Below are 17,748 nucleotides of genomic sequence, written 5' to 3'. Positions count from 1 at the left end.
ATCAGTTTAAAGAGAGTTTCCCCACCCTCCATATCTGATCACCCTGGTCCTGTCTTCAGCAAGAATCCTGTTAGGTCTGTTTAACCAAAATCCCCCCTACCCTTAACGTTTCCTCTTAGTAATTTTCCATTCACTGACCACCTCCCCACTCCTACCCCTCCTCCTCCTTGACTGTAAATCCCCACTTGTCCGTGTTGTATTTGGAGTTGAGCCAAGTTCTGTACTGAGGTCTCTTTTCCCCTTGTGATCATTAATTTTGTGTCAATTTGGCCACTGTGTTCCCAAACTAAACATTATTTCTATGCTGTTAAACATTATTTCTGAGGTGTCTGCGAGGGTGGTTCCAGAGGAGGTTAGCATTGGAATCAGTGGACTCTGTGAAGTAGACTGCCCTCCCCAATGTGAGTCCAATCCATTGAAGGTCTGAACAGAACAAGAGGCAGAAGAAGGAATTTGTCCCTTTTTTCCTTCCCGATTGCTTGAACTGGGTCATTTTATTTCGTTTTCTCCAAAACTCCCTCTAGAGTTTACACCACTGGCTCCTCTGGTTCTCGGGCTTTCAGATTCAGACTAAATTATGCATTGGCTTTCCCAATCTGCAACCTGCAGACAGCAGATCCTGGGACTTCTCAGCCTCCACAATCACATGAGCCAATTCCTCATAATCTCTCTCTCACTCTAATATATAGATATATATATAATATAATTTTTATGTATTATATAATATATATATAATATATATTTATGTATATTTATATATATACACACACACACACACACCTCCTGCTGGTTTTGTTTTGTTGGAGAACTCTAACATACCCCTATTGCAATGTTTCCTGAATAAAACCTGTTTTTACCACTTCAACTGCTGTTAGGCTCTGGTTTTTTAACACTATCAAGTATAATAGCCATGTAGTTATACTACAGATTGCATTAACTCCTTCCTTTATTCTACAAATATTTATCAAACCATAAAAGTCTAGGTATAATATTGACGGGAGTAATAGAAAGTGGGGGAAAGCTGGAGGATGACAACCAGGAAGGAAATAGTACAAAGATAAATAAGTAAAATTGCCTTCGATTAGCAAACTTAAATAACTGTGGCAGAAATAAATCAGATACATGAAGGTCTATAGAACCAGAGAGGAAATTATAAATTCACAAAAAAACACATAATAATAAAGAACTCTGAGAGTCCACAAGAGGGAGAAATGATATGCAGAGGAAATAGCCAAAAACAACGTTGACAATAGAATGCTGGAAGAGTATAAAGAGGATGCTGCCACTGCTGTTGATAGATGCAGGAGGCAGATAAAAGGGATGGTCCTTGGAGAATCTCTATCCGCCTGCAGGGAGGGAGAACAGGGTGGAGCCGTGGGAAGTTCCCGTGTGTGCAAGGGGGAGGAGCCTGCCCTCTTCAGTTCCTGTGTTTGTGACCTGGAACCAATCTGTGAGATGGCGGCCTGTTAGCAGGAACTCCTCTCACTTTGCTGAGAGGTTGTTTTTTTTTTCCTTTTTTCCTTTTTGCCCAATAAATTCCACTCTCCTCACCCTTCAATGTGTCTATGTGCCTAATTTTTTCAGGTCATGTGACAAGAACCCAGTTTAAGCTGAACTAAGGAACAAAGTTCTGCAACACTGTGATTAGGGAACCTAGGAAGAGAAGCCCATTTGGCAGGATGGTGGCAACTTTGGTTGTAGACATTTCAAGTTGCAATGCTCCTGGAACCCCAATGCAAATGATTGGTGAGCTTTCTCTGAGAAAAGTAGAGCCTAGAGATAAGGATGTGGCTGCTTCTGCAAAGAGATCATAGCTGAGTGGGAGTAGCAGAGCTGATCAGGAGAATCAGCATATAGAAAGAAGAACAAAGGCTTGTGAATACAAACAATTTGTGCAAAAGCAAGAAAAGGAGCCAGTGTACAAGCCCTAGTGAATTAAGCTCAGAACATAAGAAACAACCCAGGCCAGTCAAATTTGATAGCTGTCTGTGGTTTTTGCCTTCCTGGAATGATGAAAGACATGTAACCCTTGGGTTTTTGTCCCATCTGGTAACAGACCTCCTTACTGCCATGGGAACTCCCTTCCATGTGATTTTGGTAAGCATAGGATTACCTGGATCCTATACTCACCTGTGCTACTGAAAAACTCTTTCTCCACTAGTCCTGCTGTGAGTCTGGGTCATCTTAAGCCATTTCTGCCGCCATGTGAAGGAAGACTAACTAAGAAGTGGAGAAAGACAGATTTTCAATACCATCACAACACCCTGGATACAGCTGTACCTAAAGCTGATATGCACCCTGACTCTTAAGTTATGTGGGCCAATGAATTCCCTTTCGGCTTAAGCTAATTAAAGTTGATATTTTTTTCTTTATCCTTTATTTCTTTATTCTTTATTCTTAGAAATAAAAGAGTGCTGATGGATACATAAATTAATTATTTAAAAGTCACTTTTAAAAGCTAGTGAATGAATGCTACATCATAACCTATAGGAGAACAAAAAGATAAGCCTTTCCACTCTTTAAAGCTTCCCCACTTCTTCCTGTTCTCCACACACAGGCTGTTTTCTCTACTTGGTTGTCTTATCAAGTGGCACCCATTAAATAATACAATACAGTAAGACCATCTGATCCTGTACCATTATACCAAGGCCTTCACACCACACCAAAAATGAAATATCATCCCATTCAAAAGCCACCCCAGAAACGGTTTCAGATTTTGTTTTGCAATAGATTGAGATTCCATGGGAGGCTGAGTAGCTCACATTCCCAGTAAGGACAGTGCTAGGTGTAGTTTTATTCTCTCTGTGGAGGTAAAGGCAGGGAGAGACAGATTATTGTAATGCATTTAGACTCAATGACAATCCACTTTAAATACCATTAGAAAGCCCCAAAGGGAGCCAGCAGCAGAATTGGGGTTAGAACCCAAGTCTGAAAGAGCTCTGTCCAGCTTCCTTCATTTTAGCCACCTCTATGCTGCCCTTGCCAGTGATTGCTACAGCTGTTGTTAAACAGTAAGAACTACAGGTACTTTCTGAAATTTGCCATGTATGCAGCTGTGATGAAAGCCATCATCCTTCTCCCACCCCAAGTAAATGGCGATCTCCTGTTCTTTAAAGAGATGCAACAAGAGGTTTAATAAGAATCCACCTAAAATCTTCATCTGTTCTGCTCTTATAGAAGCCTATTCCACTTCTCCTTCATTCTCATTCATTTATTCATTAACTGAACAGGTTGCTCACACCTTCTCTGAGTCAGGTATTCTAGTAGGTGTTGAGAATAAGACATGGTTTCCATCTTCAACAATCTCATCATTCAGCATAGAAAGGAGATACATATAGGCCGGACGTGGTGGCTCAAACCTGTAATCCCAGCACTTTGGGAGGCCGAGCAGGGCGGATCACAAGATCAGGAGTTCGAGACCAGCCTGGCCAATATGGTGAAATTCCGTCTCTACTTAAAATAAAAAAATTAGCCGGGCATGGTGGTGGGTGCCTGCAATCCCAGCTACTCAGGGAGGCTGAGGCATGAGAATCCCTTGAATCTGGGAGGCGGAGCTTGCAGTGAGCTGAGATCATGTCACTGCACTCCAGTCTGGACAACAGAGTGAGACTCTGTCTCAATAAATAAATAAATAAATAAATAAATAAATAAATAAAGGAGATACATATAAAACAGATAAGCAAATAAAAATATGCACGACATATTATGTGCTTAAAGGAATGAGGTCAGGGAAGGCTTCCTAGAAGAGGAGATACATGCGCTAAGTTTGTTATTTTGATGCATCTGATTCTTGGGAAAATAAGACATGACACACAAAAAAAATTAATGGAGAGATCAGCAATGCAAATGAGTATGCAATTAGTTGGTGAATAAATTTTATAAACAATACTTATCATAAGAGTTCTGGGAAGCATATAAGGACTACAGTAATAGCAAACCATAATATACGCTTAACACATATAACCTCTTTAATCAACCACTCAAATAGATTTTACATTAAATTTGGATGAAGAAATCCCGTCTAGAAAAGTACATTTCTAACAGTACAAGATTAAACAACATATAAGTGTTAAAGACAAAATTCAGATATATGTCTTCTCATGCCTTTTGACTTATAAGCCAGTATTCTGGCTGCTATGTCTTAAGTCGAACACTGACAAGGATTCAATGAAAGAATCATTGAGACCCTGGCAGAGAATGTACTTTGTTGCCCCAACAGTGAGTTGAAACACACAATTAAATTAACTATTAAACCATATTTAGGATCCCACTCAGAGACAGACTTCAAAAACAACCCTACAATAAGAAATTACTTAATGGACACAGTGTATATTATTCAGCTGACAGCTACACTAAAAACCCAGATTTCACCACTACCCAATATATTCGTGTAACAAAACTGCCCTTGTACTCCTTACATTTATACAAATTTTTAAAAAGCCGGCCAGGCGCAGTGGCTCACACCTGTAATCCCAGCAGGTTGGGAGGCCAAGGCGGGCACATCGCGAGGTCAAGAGATCAAGACCATCCTGGCCAACATGGTGAAACCCTGTCTCTACTAAAAATACAAAAATTACCTGAGTGTGGTGGCGCACACCTGTAATCCCAGCTACTCGGAAGGCTGAGGCAGGAGAATTGCTTGAACCCAGGAGGCAGAGGTTGCAGTGAGCTGAGATTGTGCCACTACACTCCAGCCTGGCGAAAGACCAAGACTCCGTCTCAAGAAAAAAAAAAAATCCTACAGTTCAAACATCAGCCAACTGTTCTCACCAGGGTGAGAATTTTAGGTATACTTCACTTTCTGCACTTCATTTCTTTTGCTTTTTCATAATTTTGTTTAGTTTGCAGCTATGAATTTAAACCATTTTTGCAGTTGGCTCCAAAAATGCTATGAAGACAAGTGAGAGCTTCATTCATTTATTTATTCATTCATACATTCAACACATATTAACTGAGCACTACTACATGCCAGGCACATAGTAACATTAGTAATTGTCTTAATAAATACTAAGGTAGATATGAATTCCAGGATTCCAGAGGTTTCTTTCCTATTAAATAATCATTGGGATATCTAAAAGTGTTTCGAATATGGCAACTGGCCAAAGATCCCAAGACAGCAATTGAAATACCTAAATTTAAAACGGTAGTTTGAGTTTAACAATTGGGAGGCCACTTCTGACCCTTGAAACAAGTGAACAGTCCCATTAATTTATCCTTTTAGGGCTCACTGAACAATGGAATTGGTGACTTACAAGTTCCACACTCATGGCAGGAACATTCAAAGCAGGAATGACTGAGGAAATTGCTTCCAGATTGGTTCTTCCTGCAATAATGGAACTGCCTCAATTACAAGGCACTCAAGTTTCACTTCCAAATCTCCCTGATATATGCATATATATAGACATATACATACACACACACACACACACGCATATATATACACATATACACACATGCTGAATCACTCTCTCCATCTTCTCTTGAAGTTTTTCCTTCTTTAAAGTCCTCTTCAAAGTCTACTCATTATTATTTTATCAAGATAAAATACAGTTTTCTAAGGTTTGAGCCAAGAACACTCTATAAAAATAATCTCTAGGTTTAAGGTATGGCCAGTCAAGTGACCCCAACTCTGTTTCCCCAAGATTAATTTTTCCATTTTTCCTCAGGTTTTCTTACACTTCTTACTGAAGCCACTCTGGCACTGATGCCACCCACAACACACACACTCTCTCACATACACACACACTCACACTCATATACACACACACTCACATGTATACACATACATACACACACACCTACATTCACACTCAAAACTCTTTTTGAAGAGAAGATGAAGAGCGCTTTTCCTGAATATATAATTTAAAGGAGAAAGATGCCTTGTTTTATGATACACTGCTAGGGATAAAAAGATATGAAACAATATATAGAGAATGATACTATAAATAAGGATAAATCTGTGCTCCAAAACGTTAACAGTGTTTATTTCTGGGTGGAAAAATTATGCGTGGTTTTATTTTTTCCCTTTCTGCTTCTTTATATCTGCCAAAGTTTTTAACAATGTACTTGTATTTCAGTTTCTTTTAAGAAAAATAAAATTAAGTCATGATTTGTTTGTTTAAAATCTCTTTTTCCAGGTTCCCCTAAACACCAGGCAGGCTGGAATTCTTTAAAGATTTTACTAAAGAAAAAGAATGTTGAAAGCTACAACAATCTTTTTAAAAGACGTTTACAACATTGTCTGTCTTTGTCATAGTGACGGACAAGTTTCCCAGCCCTACCCAATTCCATAATCAGCTTTTCAAGATCTTCTCTTGAAAAGAGAAGGTGTTCTTTTAGAGCCCTGAAAGCCTGGTGTGTTGTCAGAGCACAGACACCCAGTCTAGATCCTTGGCTTCCCACTCCTGACATGTCTTCAGGGGGCAGAGGCCACCCTACTTCCCATCATCTGCCAGGGAATCCCATGGGCATTATCGCATATTGCCAAGATCAAAGCTTTTGTTTCCTTGCTGTGCACCAAGGGTCTCCCACTCAGTCCCTCTGGGGATAAAGTGTGGAGAGCATGCTGCTTCTTCACCTCAGGGCTGGGGAGATGCCACGAGAAACGAGTGCGCCTTTCAAAGCCATCTCACTTCCACATACAAGGACCAGCTGTGTCCATCACAGGCCCTAGTATATGACACTTCTTTAGCGTGGTGGTTCTCCAAGCATGGTCCAGGGACCCCTGGAGGTTGCCAAGACCCTGTCAGAGAAAATGCAAGGTCAAAGTTTCTCTGAAAATAGTGTGAAGACTGCATTTTCCTTTTTCACTGTAATTCTTTAATGTGTGAACACTACAGGAGGTATGTCATAACTGGTGGAATGGGGCAGCATATATGAGATTCAAACTTTTTTCTTTTAAGCTGGATTTTGAAGAGATTTACAGAAATGTAAAACAATGCCATTCTTCTTACTAATTTTTTGGTCATGGAAAATATAGTTATTTTTCATTTAAAAATATTAGCATGGGGCCGGGTGTGGTGGCTCACGCCTGTAATCCCAGCACTTTGAGAGGCCGAGGTGGGTGGATCACGAGGTCAGCAGATCAAGACCATCCTGGCTAACACGGTGAAACCCCATCTCTACTAAAAATACAAAAAATTAGCCGGGCAAGGTGGCAGGCACCTGTAGTCCCAGCTACTCAGGAGGCTGAGGCAGGAAAATGGCGTGAACCTGGGAGGCGGAGTTTGCAGTGAGCCGAGATTGCGCCACTGCACTCCAGCTTGGGTGACAGAGCGAGACTCCATCTCAAAAAAAGAAAAAAAAATTAGCATGGAATGGGTTTATTTTTATGTTTAATAAATTAAATATTTTCAAGTTTTCTTAACATTAATTTCTATAATGGTAAGTATTAATAGATATAAATCACATACACTAAGGCTCTTTGGTATTATCAATAATTTTTAAGAGTACAAGGGGGGGGATCCTGAGACCAAAACGTTTGAGAATCTAGCAGATAAGAAAGACACACCAACAGAACCCTTATATACCACTTCACTGAGGAGCTAGGCACTTCTAACCTAATCATATCCCATACCCTTCTCATCCTGGTTATCCTACAACTCCACAAGGTTGTTGCTACTGATGCATCACCCATCAGCATGTCCTTCTTCTGCCCAAATTGCCCCCGGCTGCACACACACATACCAAAAAAACAAAAATGAAAACAAAAACCTTCAAAATTACATATTTCTGGCCTGGCACGATGGCTCACACTTGTAATCCTAGCACTTTGGGAGACCAAAGCAGGAGGATCACTTGAGCCCAGGAGTTCAAAACCAGCCTGAACAACAACAACAACAAAAAAATTTTAAATTAGCCATGCATCAAGGTGCACACCAGTGGTTCCAGCTACTCAAAAAGCTGAGCACAAGGACTGCTTGAGCCCAGGAGGTCAAGGCTGCAGCAAGTCATGATCGTGCCACTGCAATCCAATGTAGGTGACAGAGCGAGACACTGTCTCAAAAAAATTTTACACATTTATGCCAAGAGTCTAAAGTCCTAACACTTAAGAATCTCACTTGCCTGTCTCTAATATTCCTTTCCCCCTTCAGCACGCTGTAAAAGGATACATGAACACGCTATTCTAACCAAACAGTTATAATCAGCCTTATATTTTAACTTCACTGTGACTTTGCATCTCCCATGAACCCTGCCTAGAATACAATACACCTCCTCTCAAACTACCCAACTCTTGTCTGTCCTGCAAGGCCCATTTGGAATTCATCTTCTCTGCCTAATACTGCTATACCCAGCCCTTCTCTTCAGACTCCAGACATCCCTGTTATCTATTTGTATAGCACTTAATGTGTGCTTCCATGTATTATTATCTTCTCATGAAATGCATATTTCTTCAATAAGATCATAAAAATCTACAGAGGATGGACTTCTTCCCTTTTATATCTTCTTCAACTGCTAATAAGTCCTTGGACACGTAAGACACTCAATTTATAAACAATTGTTAATTTTGTAGATTAAGGAAAGGAAGTGAATGAAAGGAGATTTCAAACTAGCACACTGTGTTTGAATACAATTCTGAGAAAAACAAATCAATAACCTGGGAATCATCTTCCAGGACCTGTGAGGAGGCAAATATTCCAGCCATCAGTTTTTCTTCTCATTCTATGAAACTTTCCTAGAATCAGCTCAATGTGGCCCTGATGCTACAAATAAACTAATCCTGACATCAGTGTTTCTAAGTCACCCTAAAGAATATAGTAATGGGCTACAGAGAAAATCCCAGGCTAAATGAGAAGAAAAAAATTCCTGGAAAGTTCATAAACTAAAAGTAATAAAAACTTTATTTCCTTCTATTTAGGTGACCCATGGGTTAAATTTTAATGTACTATTACTTTTATGTTTTTTATGTGTGCAATTGGACCCATGGAAATGTATGAATACCTATTCCATTTCCTCACTTCTCAGTCATTCCTCAACCTATTGTGGTCTGGCTTCTATTCCCACCACTTCCTTAAAAGTATTCTACACAAGGTCACTGGAACTAAATACAATGGGTGCTTCTCAGGCCTTATCTCTCTGTTAATTTTTTTTTTTAATTCATTGTCAGCAACAAAAAACTGAATTGCTAGTTTACCTTAAATTAAATTAAATGATGCATCTAGGTTGATGTCTAGATCTGCTTAAACCAGCAGAATAGAGAGTTCATGTGTCCTTTTAAAGGATGCTGAGGAGGGAAAGGAATATTAATTTAGGTTATATTGGTTTAAAATTGATCATTAAAAATGTGTCAGTTAAAAAGGTTGAAGTTATTTATCAAGCATTTCATTCATTCAACAAATATTTCTTGAATATCGCCTAAATGTTAGACATTATGCTAGTTATGGGCATAGCGGACGCTTTCCAGGTAAACCCAGTCCTTTGCCTCATGGACCATACAGTCTATTGCAGGGTCCATATTAAGACATATATAACTGCAGGGGCTGGGCACAGTGGCTCACACCTATAATCCCAGCACTTTGGGAGGCCAAGGTGGGCAGATCACGAGGTCAGGAGATCGAGACCATCCTGGCTAACACAGTGAAACCCTGTCTCTACTAAAAAAATACAAAAAACTTAGCCGGGGGTAGTGGTGAGCGCCTGTAGTCCCAGCTACTCAGGAGGCTGAGGTAGGAGAATAGCGTGAACCTGGGAAGCGGATCTTGGGTGACAGAAAGAGACTCCACCTCTAAAAAAAAAAAAAAAAAAGACATAACTGCAGCATGGCCTGGTAAGTGCGGAGGTAAGCTCCATGAATTTGGAGAAGACAGAGGTATTAACCAACTCTGAAGTAATTAGACTGTTAAAGGCTTCCTGGAGAAAGCAGCATTGAAGGTGAAATGTGAAATAAAAAGTAGAAATAAGGCTGGAGAAATATGGGAGTGGGGGCACATGCTTCAGGGCTGCAAATACCAGGCAAATAGTTTAGAGTTTATTTTAACAATAATGGGAAGTCATGTGAGGATAGTGACATGCTCAGATTTGCATATTAAAGATTCAAGTTGGCTGGGCACAGTGGCTCATGCCTGTAATCTCAGCACTTTGGGAGGCCAAGGCAGGCGGATCACCTAAGGTCAAAAGTTCAAGACCAGCCTGACCAATATGGTAAAACCCTGTCTGTACTAAAAATACAAAAATTAGCCAGGCATGGTGGTGGGCGCCTGTAGTCCCAGCTATTTGGGAAGCTGAGACAGGAGAATTGCTTGAACCTGGAGGACAGAGGTTGCAGTGAGCTAAGATCGTGCAATCCAGCCTGGGGGAGAGAGTGAGAATCTGTCTCAAAAAAAAGATTCAACTCTGTGAACTCAGCACTGGACCAAGCTGACTTAATAGACATCTACAGAACTCTCCACCCCAAATCAACAGAATATACATTCTTCTCAGCACCACATGGCACTTATTCTAAAATTGACCACATAATTGGAAGTAAAACACTCCTCGGCAAATGCAAAAGAATGGGAATCATAACAAATAGTCTCTCAGACCACAGTGCAATCAAATTAGAACTCAGGATTAAGAAACTCACTCAAAACCACACAACTACATGGAAACTGAACGACCTCCTCCTGAATGACCATTGAGTAATAATGAAATTAACGCAGAAATAAGTAATTTCTTTGAGAACAAAGACACATGCACCAGAATCTCTGGGACACAGCTAAAGCAGTATTTAGAGGGAAATTTATAGCACTAAATGCCCACAGGAGAAAGCAGGAAAGATCTAAAATCAACACCCTAATATCACAATTAAAAGAACTAGAGAAGCAAGAGCAAACAAATTCAAAAGCTAGCAGAAGGCAAGAAATAACTAAGATCAGAGCGGAACTGAAGGAGATAGAGGCACAAAAAACCCTTCAAAAAATAATTGAATCCAGGAGCTGGTTTTTTTGAAAAGCTTAGCTAGACTAATAAAGAAGAAAAGAGAGAAGAATCAAATAGACACATAAAAAATGGTAAAGGGGAGATTACTACTTATCCCACACAAATACAAACTACCATCAGAGAATACTATAAACACCTCAAGGCAAATAAACTTGAAAATCTAGAAGAAATGGTTAAATTCCTGGACATATACACCCTCCCAAGACTAAACCAGGAAGAAGCTGAATCCCTGAATAGACCAATAGCAAGTTCTGAAATGGAGGTAGTAATTAATAGCCTACCAACCAAAAAAAGTCCAGGACCAGATGGATTCACAGCTGAATTCTACCGGAGGTACAAGGAGGAGCTGGTACCATTCCTTCTGAAACTATTCCAATCCACAGAGAAAGAAGGAATCCTCCCTAACTCATTTTATGAGGCCAACATCATCCTGATACCAAAGCATGACAGAGACACAACAAAAAAAGAGAATTTTAGACCAATATCCCTGATGAACATTGATGCAAAAATCCTCAATAAAATACTGCCAAACCGAATCCAGCAGCACATCAAAAAGCTTATCCACCATGATCAAGTGGGCTTCATCCCTGGGATGCAAGGCTGGTTCAACATAGGCAAATCAATAAACGTAATCCAGCATATAAACAGAACCAAAGACAAAAACCACATAATTATCTCAATAGATGCAGAAAAGGCTTTTGATAAAATTCAACACCACTTCATACTAAAAGAAAATGCTCAACAAACTACGTATTGATGGGATGTATCTCAAAATAACAACAACTATTTATGACAAGCCCACAGCCAATATCATACTGAATGGGCAAAGGCTGGAAGCAGTCCCTTTGAAAACCAGCACAAGACAAGGATGCTGTCTCTCACTACTCCTATTCAACATAGTGTTGGAAGTTCTGGCTAGGGCAATCAGGCAAGAGAAAGAAATAAAGGGTATTCAAATAGGAAAAGAGGAAGTCAGATTGTCTCTGTTTGCAGATGACATGATTGTATATTTAGAAAACCCCATCGTCTCAGCCCAAAATCTCCTTAAGCTGATAAGCAACTTTAACAAAGTCTCAGGACACAAAATCAATGTGCTAAAATCACAAGCATTTCTATACACCAATAACAGACGAGAGTCAAATCATGAGTGAACTCCCATTCACAATTGCTACCAAGAGAATAAAACACTTAGGAATACAGCTTACAACGGATATGAAGGACCTATTCAAGGAGAACAACAAACCACTGCTCAAGGAAATAAGAAAGGACACAAACAAATGGAAAAACATTCCATTCTCATGGATAGGAAGAATCAATGTTGCGAAAATGGCCATACTGCCCAAAATAATTTATAGATTAAATGCTATCCCCATCAAGCTGCCATTTACTTTCTTCACATAATTGGAAAAAACTACTTTAAACTTCATATGGAACCAAAGAAGAGCCCATATAGCCAAGACAAGCCTAAGCAAAAAGAACAAGGCTGGAGGCATCACGCTACCTGACTTCAAACTATATTACAAGGCTATAGTAACAAAAACAGCATACTACTGGTACCACAACAGATATATAGACCAATGGAACAGAACAGACACCTCAGAAATAACGCCACACATCTACGACCATGTGATCTTTGACAAACCTCACAAAAACAAGCAATGGGGAAAGAATTTCCTATTTAATAAATGGTGTTACGAAAACAGACTAGCCATATGTAGAAAACTTAAACTGGACTCCTTCCTTACACCTTACACAAAAATTAACTCAAGATGGATTGAAAATTTAAACATAACACCTAAAACCATAAAAATCCTAGAAGAAAACCTAGGCAATACCATTCAGGACATAGGCATGGGCAAGGACTTCATGACTAAAACACCAAAAGCAATGTCAACAAAAGCCAAAATTGACAAATGGGGTCTAATTAAACTAAAGAGCTTCTGCGCAGCAATAGAAGCTATCATCAAAGTGAATAAGCAACCCACAGAAAGGGTGTAAACTTTTGTAATCTATCCATCTGACAAAGGGCTAATATCCAGAATCTATAAGGAACTTAAACAAATTTACAAGAAAAAAAACAACCCCATCAAAAACTGGGCAAGGTATATGAACAGATACTTTTCAAAAGAATACATTTATGTGGCCAACAAACATATGAAAAAAAACTCATCATCCACTGATCATTAGAGAAATGCAAACCAAAACCACAATGAGATACCATCTCACACCAGTCAGAATGGCGATCAGTAAAAAGTCAGGAAACAACAGATGCTGGAGAGGATGTGGAGAAATAGGAAAGCTTTTATGCTGTTGGTGGGAGTATAAATTAGTTCAACCATTGTGAAAGACAGTGTGGCAATTCCTCAAGGATCCAGAACCAGAAATACCAATTGATGGCTTGCAATCCCATTACTGGGTATATACCCAAAGGATTATAAATCATTCTTTTATAAAGACACATGCACACGTATGTTTATTGCAGCACTTTCACAATAGCAAAGACTTGGAACCAACCCAAATGCTCATCAATGATAGACTGGATAAAGAAAATGTGGCACATACGTACCATGGAATACTATGCAGCCATAAAAAAGGATGAGTTCATGTCCTTTTTAGAGACGTGGATGAAGCTGGAAACCATCATCCTCAGCAAACTAACACAGGAACAGAAAACCAAACACCACATGTTCTCACTCATAAGCGGAAATTGAACAATGAGAACACATGGACACAGGGAGGGGAACCTCACACACTGGGGCCTGTCAGGGGGTGGGGGGCTAAGGGAGGGATAGCATTAGGAGAAATACCTACTGTAGATGACAGGTTGATGGGTGCAGCAAACCACCATGGCACACGTATACCTATGTAACAAACTTGCACGTTCTGCACATGTATCCCAGAACTTAAAGTCTAACAAAAAGTATATACATATTCAAGACTGGCAGAAATGTAGAGAAAAGAGAGATGTAAGGCAAGACTGCATGCAGAGGGCAGCAGCAGTAACCGAGTGTATCTGTATTGAACACTTACAGCATGCCAGGCAAAAGACAGAGTGGCTAGACATATCTGATTTCATCTCCACTACAACCCCATAAGGTAGGTACAATTTTCCCCATTACACAAAAAGGATGTTGGAGCTTCAAGAGATTAACTAAGAGATATCTGCAAGTTATTATGACAAGGCTTATGTGCATTTGATACGGGAAGGGGAAAGAAAAACTGAGGAGTCAATGTTAACATCCAGTTCCTCAGTTTAGTTCAGTGAGCAGATAGTAATACCTATCACTAAGATGGGCAAAACAGGAATACCAAAAGATTTTGATGGAGAAAGGGATGGAGTTGATGAGTTCTGTTTGAGACAGGTTTAGACCTGTTGAGTTGGGGAAAAGAAAAGAGTTAGATATCAATTGTCAGCTGAGTGCACAAGGCTGAATCTCAAGAGAGAAATCCGAAGTAAGCCAACTCATGTAGAAAGCATCTACAGATAGATAATCACAGCCATATGAGTCATTGAAGATATACAGAAACACTGTGTGACATCAAAAGAAAACAGGCTCAAGATGGAAACCTGAGGAGCACCAATATTTAAAGAGTGAGCAAAGAAAATCAAAACTCAAAAGCAGCAGCCAGAGAAGTAAGAAAAACATGGCACAAACAGCTGCAAGCAAGAAAAGAATGTGTTTCAAGTAGGATGTGATCAACACCAACAAAATTATCAGAGCAGTGAGGCCTGAGAAGCACCCACTGAACCTAACAATAAGGTGGTTCCACGTGACTTGGTATAAATTTCAGGGAAGTGGGGGTGGGGGGTGAGCGGAAAAAAGCCAGAACCAATGGTTTGAATAGTGACTGAGAGGTGAGAAAACAGAATAGGCATTCGTACCTTTCTATGGTCCAGTTATCCACAGAAAACAAAGCACAAAGACCATGGAATATTCAGGTGAGTCAGAGCACAGTGGCCTTGCTAATACAGCATCTGATTAAAATTAGCCCAAGGGAAAAGAACTGAGGATTCAAAATTGGAATGACTGGTCTCCCAGAAAAATTTGGGCACTTTGTCTAACTTTTACCAAATGACTTACTCGTATCTCAATTTCTGGGGGAACGGATATGTCCCAATTTTCTCACAATACTGTTTTGAGTATCAAATGTTAATTGTCAGGAAATAACTTTGCAAGATTAAAAACTACTTTGTAGAGGAAGTAATAATGAGTTTTAGGGCCAGCCCTGATTATTGCAAGTACAACTTTAACAAGGGGAAGAAAAAACTTTTTTCCCCTCTTTTTACTCAAACAAGAGGGGAACATGAGCAGAGAACATATTCCTGCTTCAAATAAATGAGTGTACGGTTCCCAGTGGCTTCAAGAAAATGGCATTAGTTCCAGCTTGACATCCAGACACTTGGATGACACAAGAGGCACTTGGCTCTTTGGAAAATAAGTCCTTCTGTGGGATGATACTCTTCAGCATAAGAGGCAACAGTGGAAAGTGCATCAGTTAGAGAATCCAGTCACCCTGGAACGGAATATGTGCTCTGCCAATATGAGTCATCTGACTTGAGTTACTTAACCTAACTAAAGTTAAATTTCCTCAAGGGAATAACAAGAGTGTTTACTCCATGGGATCAGGAGGATTAACAGAATGGTGTCTAAGGAAGAACTGAGCAGGATGCCTGGAACACAAGGAATACAAGAAGTGCTCCATAATTGTTAGTAAATATTCTTACTAGGACAGGACCTGTTTCCTCTGCCACAGTAAAGGCCCTGCCCACAACATTTACTTAAACAGTGTTCATCCCAGGACTAGAGACAGAGCCAGTGTCTAGCTGTTCCTGCTAATATGTGTAGGTGAAGTAACCAAATAATATACTCATGTTCTGGGGAACTCTGCTCCTGAAGAAAACTGTAGAGCATTATGATTTAATATTTCAAACTCTATTACCTGGGACCATCATAGCATGCATCTCTTAACATAAGGGGCTGTGTGTTTTATAGAACATACGATGAATATTTATATAAAGTAGGATCTTTTGCCAAGCTCAGAATCAGTCTACTGATTTTACTGTTCACTGAAGTTTGAGCTAACTTTCTGTTTCCCTGCCCCTGAAGAGATACATCTCTCACTCCTTCCTGTTAGAACAAAATGGTCTCATTCTCTTATCTGCTTTCTAATCAACAGGGTTCAGCTAAACGCAGAGGGTCCTGGATTCTTTGGCTTGCAAAATCCATATAGAGGTCCATATAGATTTAGAAGTAGATCTCAATTTAAAACCACAATTCTATCCATTTCTGGAAGTATTATATGGTTCCCCAAGCATTCACATTTCAGTGGTGATGCCCATCTGTGGCAAAAATAGTAAAATAGAGCCAACTCCTAAATGTAGCACCAGAAGTCCCCTAGAGGGGAGGTAATAATTTCAATGCATATTGAAGTACTCAAATTATTTTAGTAGTCTCTACACCTAAGGTTCACATTTTCAAGGATTTACTGCCAGTGCTTGGTGAAAGTGAAGTGGAGGTAAACTGTAAAAGTCTTTCTGAAGGTGAGTCACCATGGAAACCAAGACTGAAATCAAAGGCACTGGACTGACTTATTTCTCACTGATCTTTTTATTTCATTAATTCTTACTGTCTTTTTATGGCTATGCTTTCTTCTTTAAGTTGACAGACCCTTGGGTGTTCAGATCTTCAATGGAAGACAATTTTGTTAAGGATAATGTAGCTATATCGAGTAACATAGTATTATGATGATAATAACTATGTATTGAGGACATAATTTGAGCCAGTCCCAATGCTAAGTATTTTACATAAACTGTCTTTTGTATGATGTATTATTGGAAGCAATGCAGGTAATTAAAAATGTCTTATATCTTTATTGAGTTGGCACATATACTAAATATATAACTGCCCGAAATACATTAAATGCTCAATAAATGTTAATATTGTTCTTATTTTCTAGTCCAAAAAGCTGTCCTATGAGTAAGGCTCTTTTTTTCTCAATTGACAGATGTAAAACCTAAGGATTACAAAAAGAGGTTAAGTCACTTGCCTGTGATTTCCCAGGTGGTAAACAAGAGAATTAGAATTTCAGCCCAGGCTTGCCTGACTCCAGAAGCCAAGTTGTAAACCATTATGCTGTATTCTCTAAGATAGTTAGAGGTCTAAGAAGCTCACCAAATAAAGTGGTTACAATTATGGATTATTTTTAATTAGGTTCAAAAAACTAAAGACTTAGAGGCATTATCAATGCTCACTTGATTTTTTTTCTCTAGCTATTCAATTAGTTATTTAAAGAAAAAAAAAAAGTCAAGGTGTTAAATATTTGACCTTGGAGGGCATAATGCTACATTTCAGGTTCACCTTTAATCTAGACTCACAGATTTTTGTTTTTATTCTCCTTAAACTTCAGGCCAAGAAAAACAACAGAGTATCTTAGAAAGAGACGGAAGCCAAATTAAACAAGGCTCCATTCTGAATGTTTTCAATGCTCCCAAATCCTATCAACACAAAGGTAATTGGATGAAAGTTCCATTTCTTTATAAAATAAATCTCAAGACTACTGAAACAGACAATTGGAATAGTGTGAGAATAAATTAATTAGTTTTGATTGCAAACAGGAATCTACTGTTTTATAAAGTTGGAAATGGGAAAATTTTGAAAATTACATAGTTTTTTAGGTAGTCTAGAGTAAACATTCTTTTTTTAAAATAAATTGCATTGTAAATGACCCTAATACTAGCTGTTTGCACTTAGTAATGTGTACATCCCTTAAGGAAACACCACTTGGAATACAAATAACTTGCAAACCCATTACCAGCCACATTAAACCACT

The 17,748-nt window shown here is 39.2% G+C and overlaps 1 protein-coding gene across 3 annotated transcripts in view; it reads right to left on the bottom strand.

The window, feature by feature from the left end:
- LOC105486343 (solute carrier family 39 member 8) overlaps nucleotides 1-17,748 on the bottom strand; it is an 85,751-nt gene that overhangs the window by 59,562 nt on the left and 8,441 nt on the right. The window contains exon 1 of one of the 3 annotated variants that reach the window (XM_011749203.3): nucleotides 5,253-5,282. The exons of the other annotated variants lie outside the window; for them this stretch is intronic. Within the exon in view, the coding sequence (XP_011747505.1) occupies nucleotides 5,253-5,267 (15 nt within the window). The 5' untranslated portion in view covers nucleotides 5,268-5,282. Of the gene's footprint in view, nucleotides 1-5,252; nucleotides 5,283-17,748 lie in introns of those variants that run through there. 3 annotated transcript variants of the gene reach the window in all.

This window comes from Macaca nemestrina, chromosome 3, assembly GCF_043159975.1.
Source record: "Macaca nemestrina isolate mMacNem1 chromosome 3, mMacNem.hap1, whole genome shotgun sequence".
NCBI classification, from domain to species: Eukaryota; Metazoa; Chordata; class Mammalia; order Primates; family Cercopithecidae; genus Macaca; species Macaca nemestrina.
Note: the sequence above shows the minus strand (reverse complement) of the source record. Positions and strands in the feature narration are given on the sequence as shown.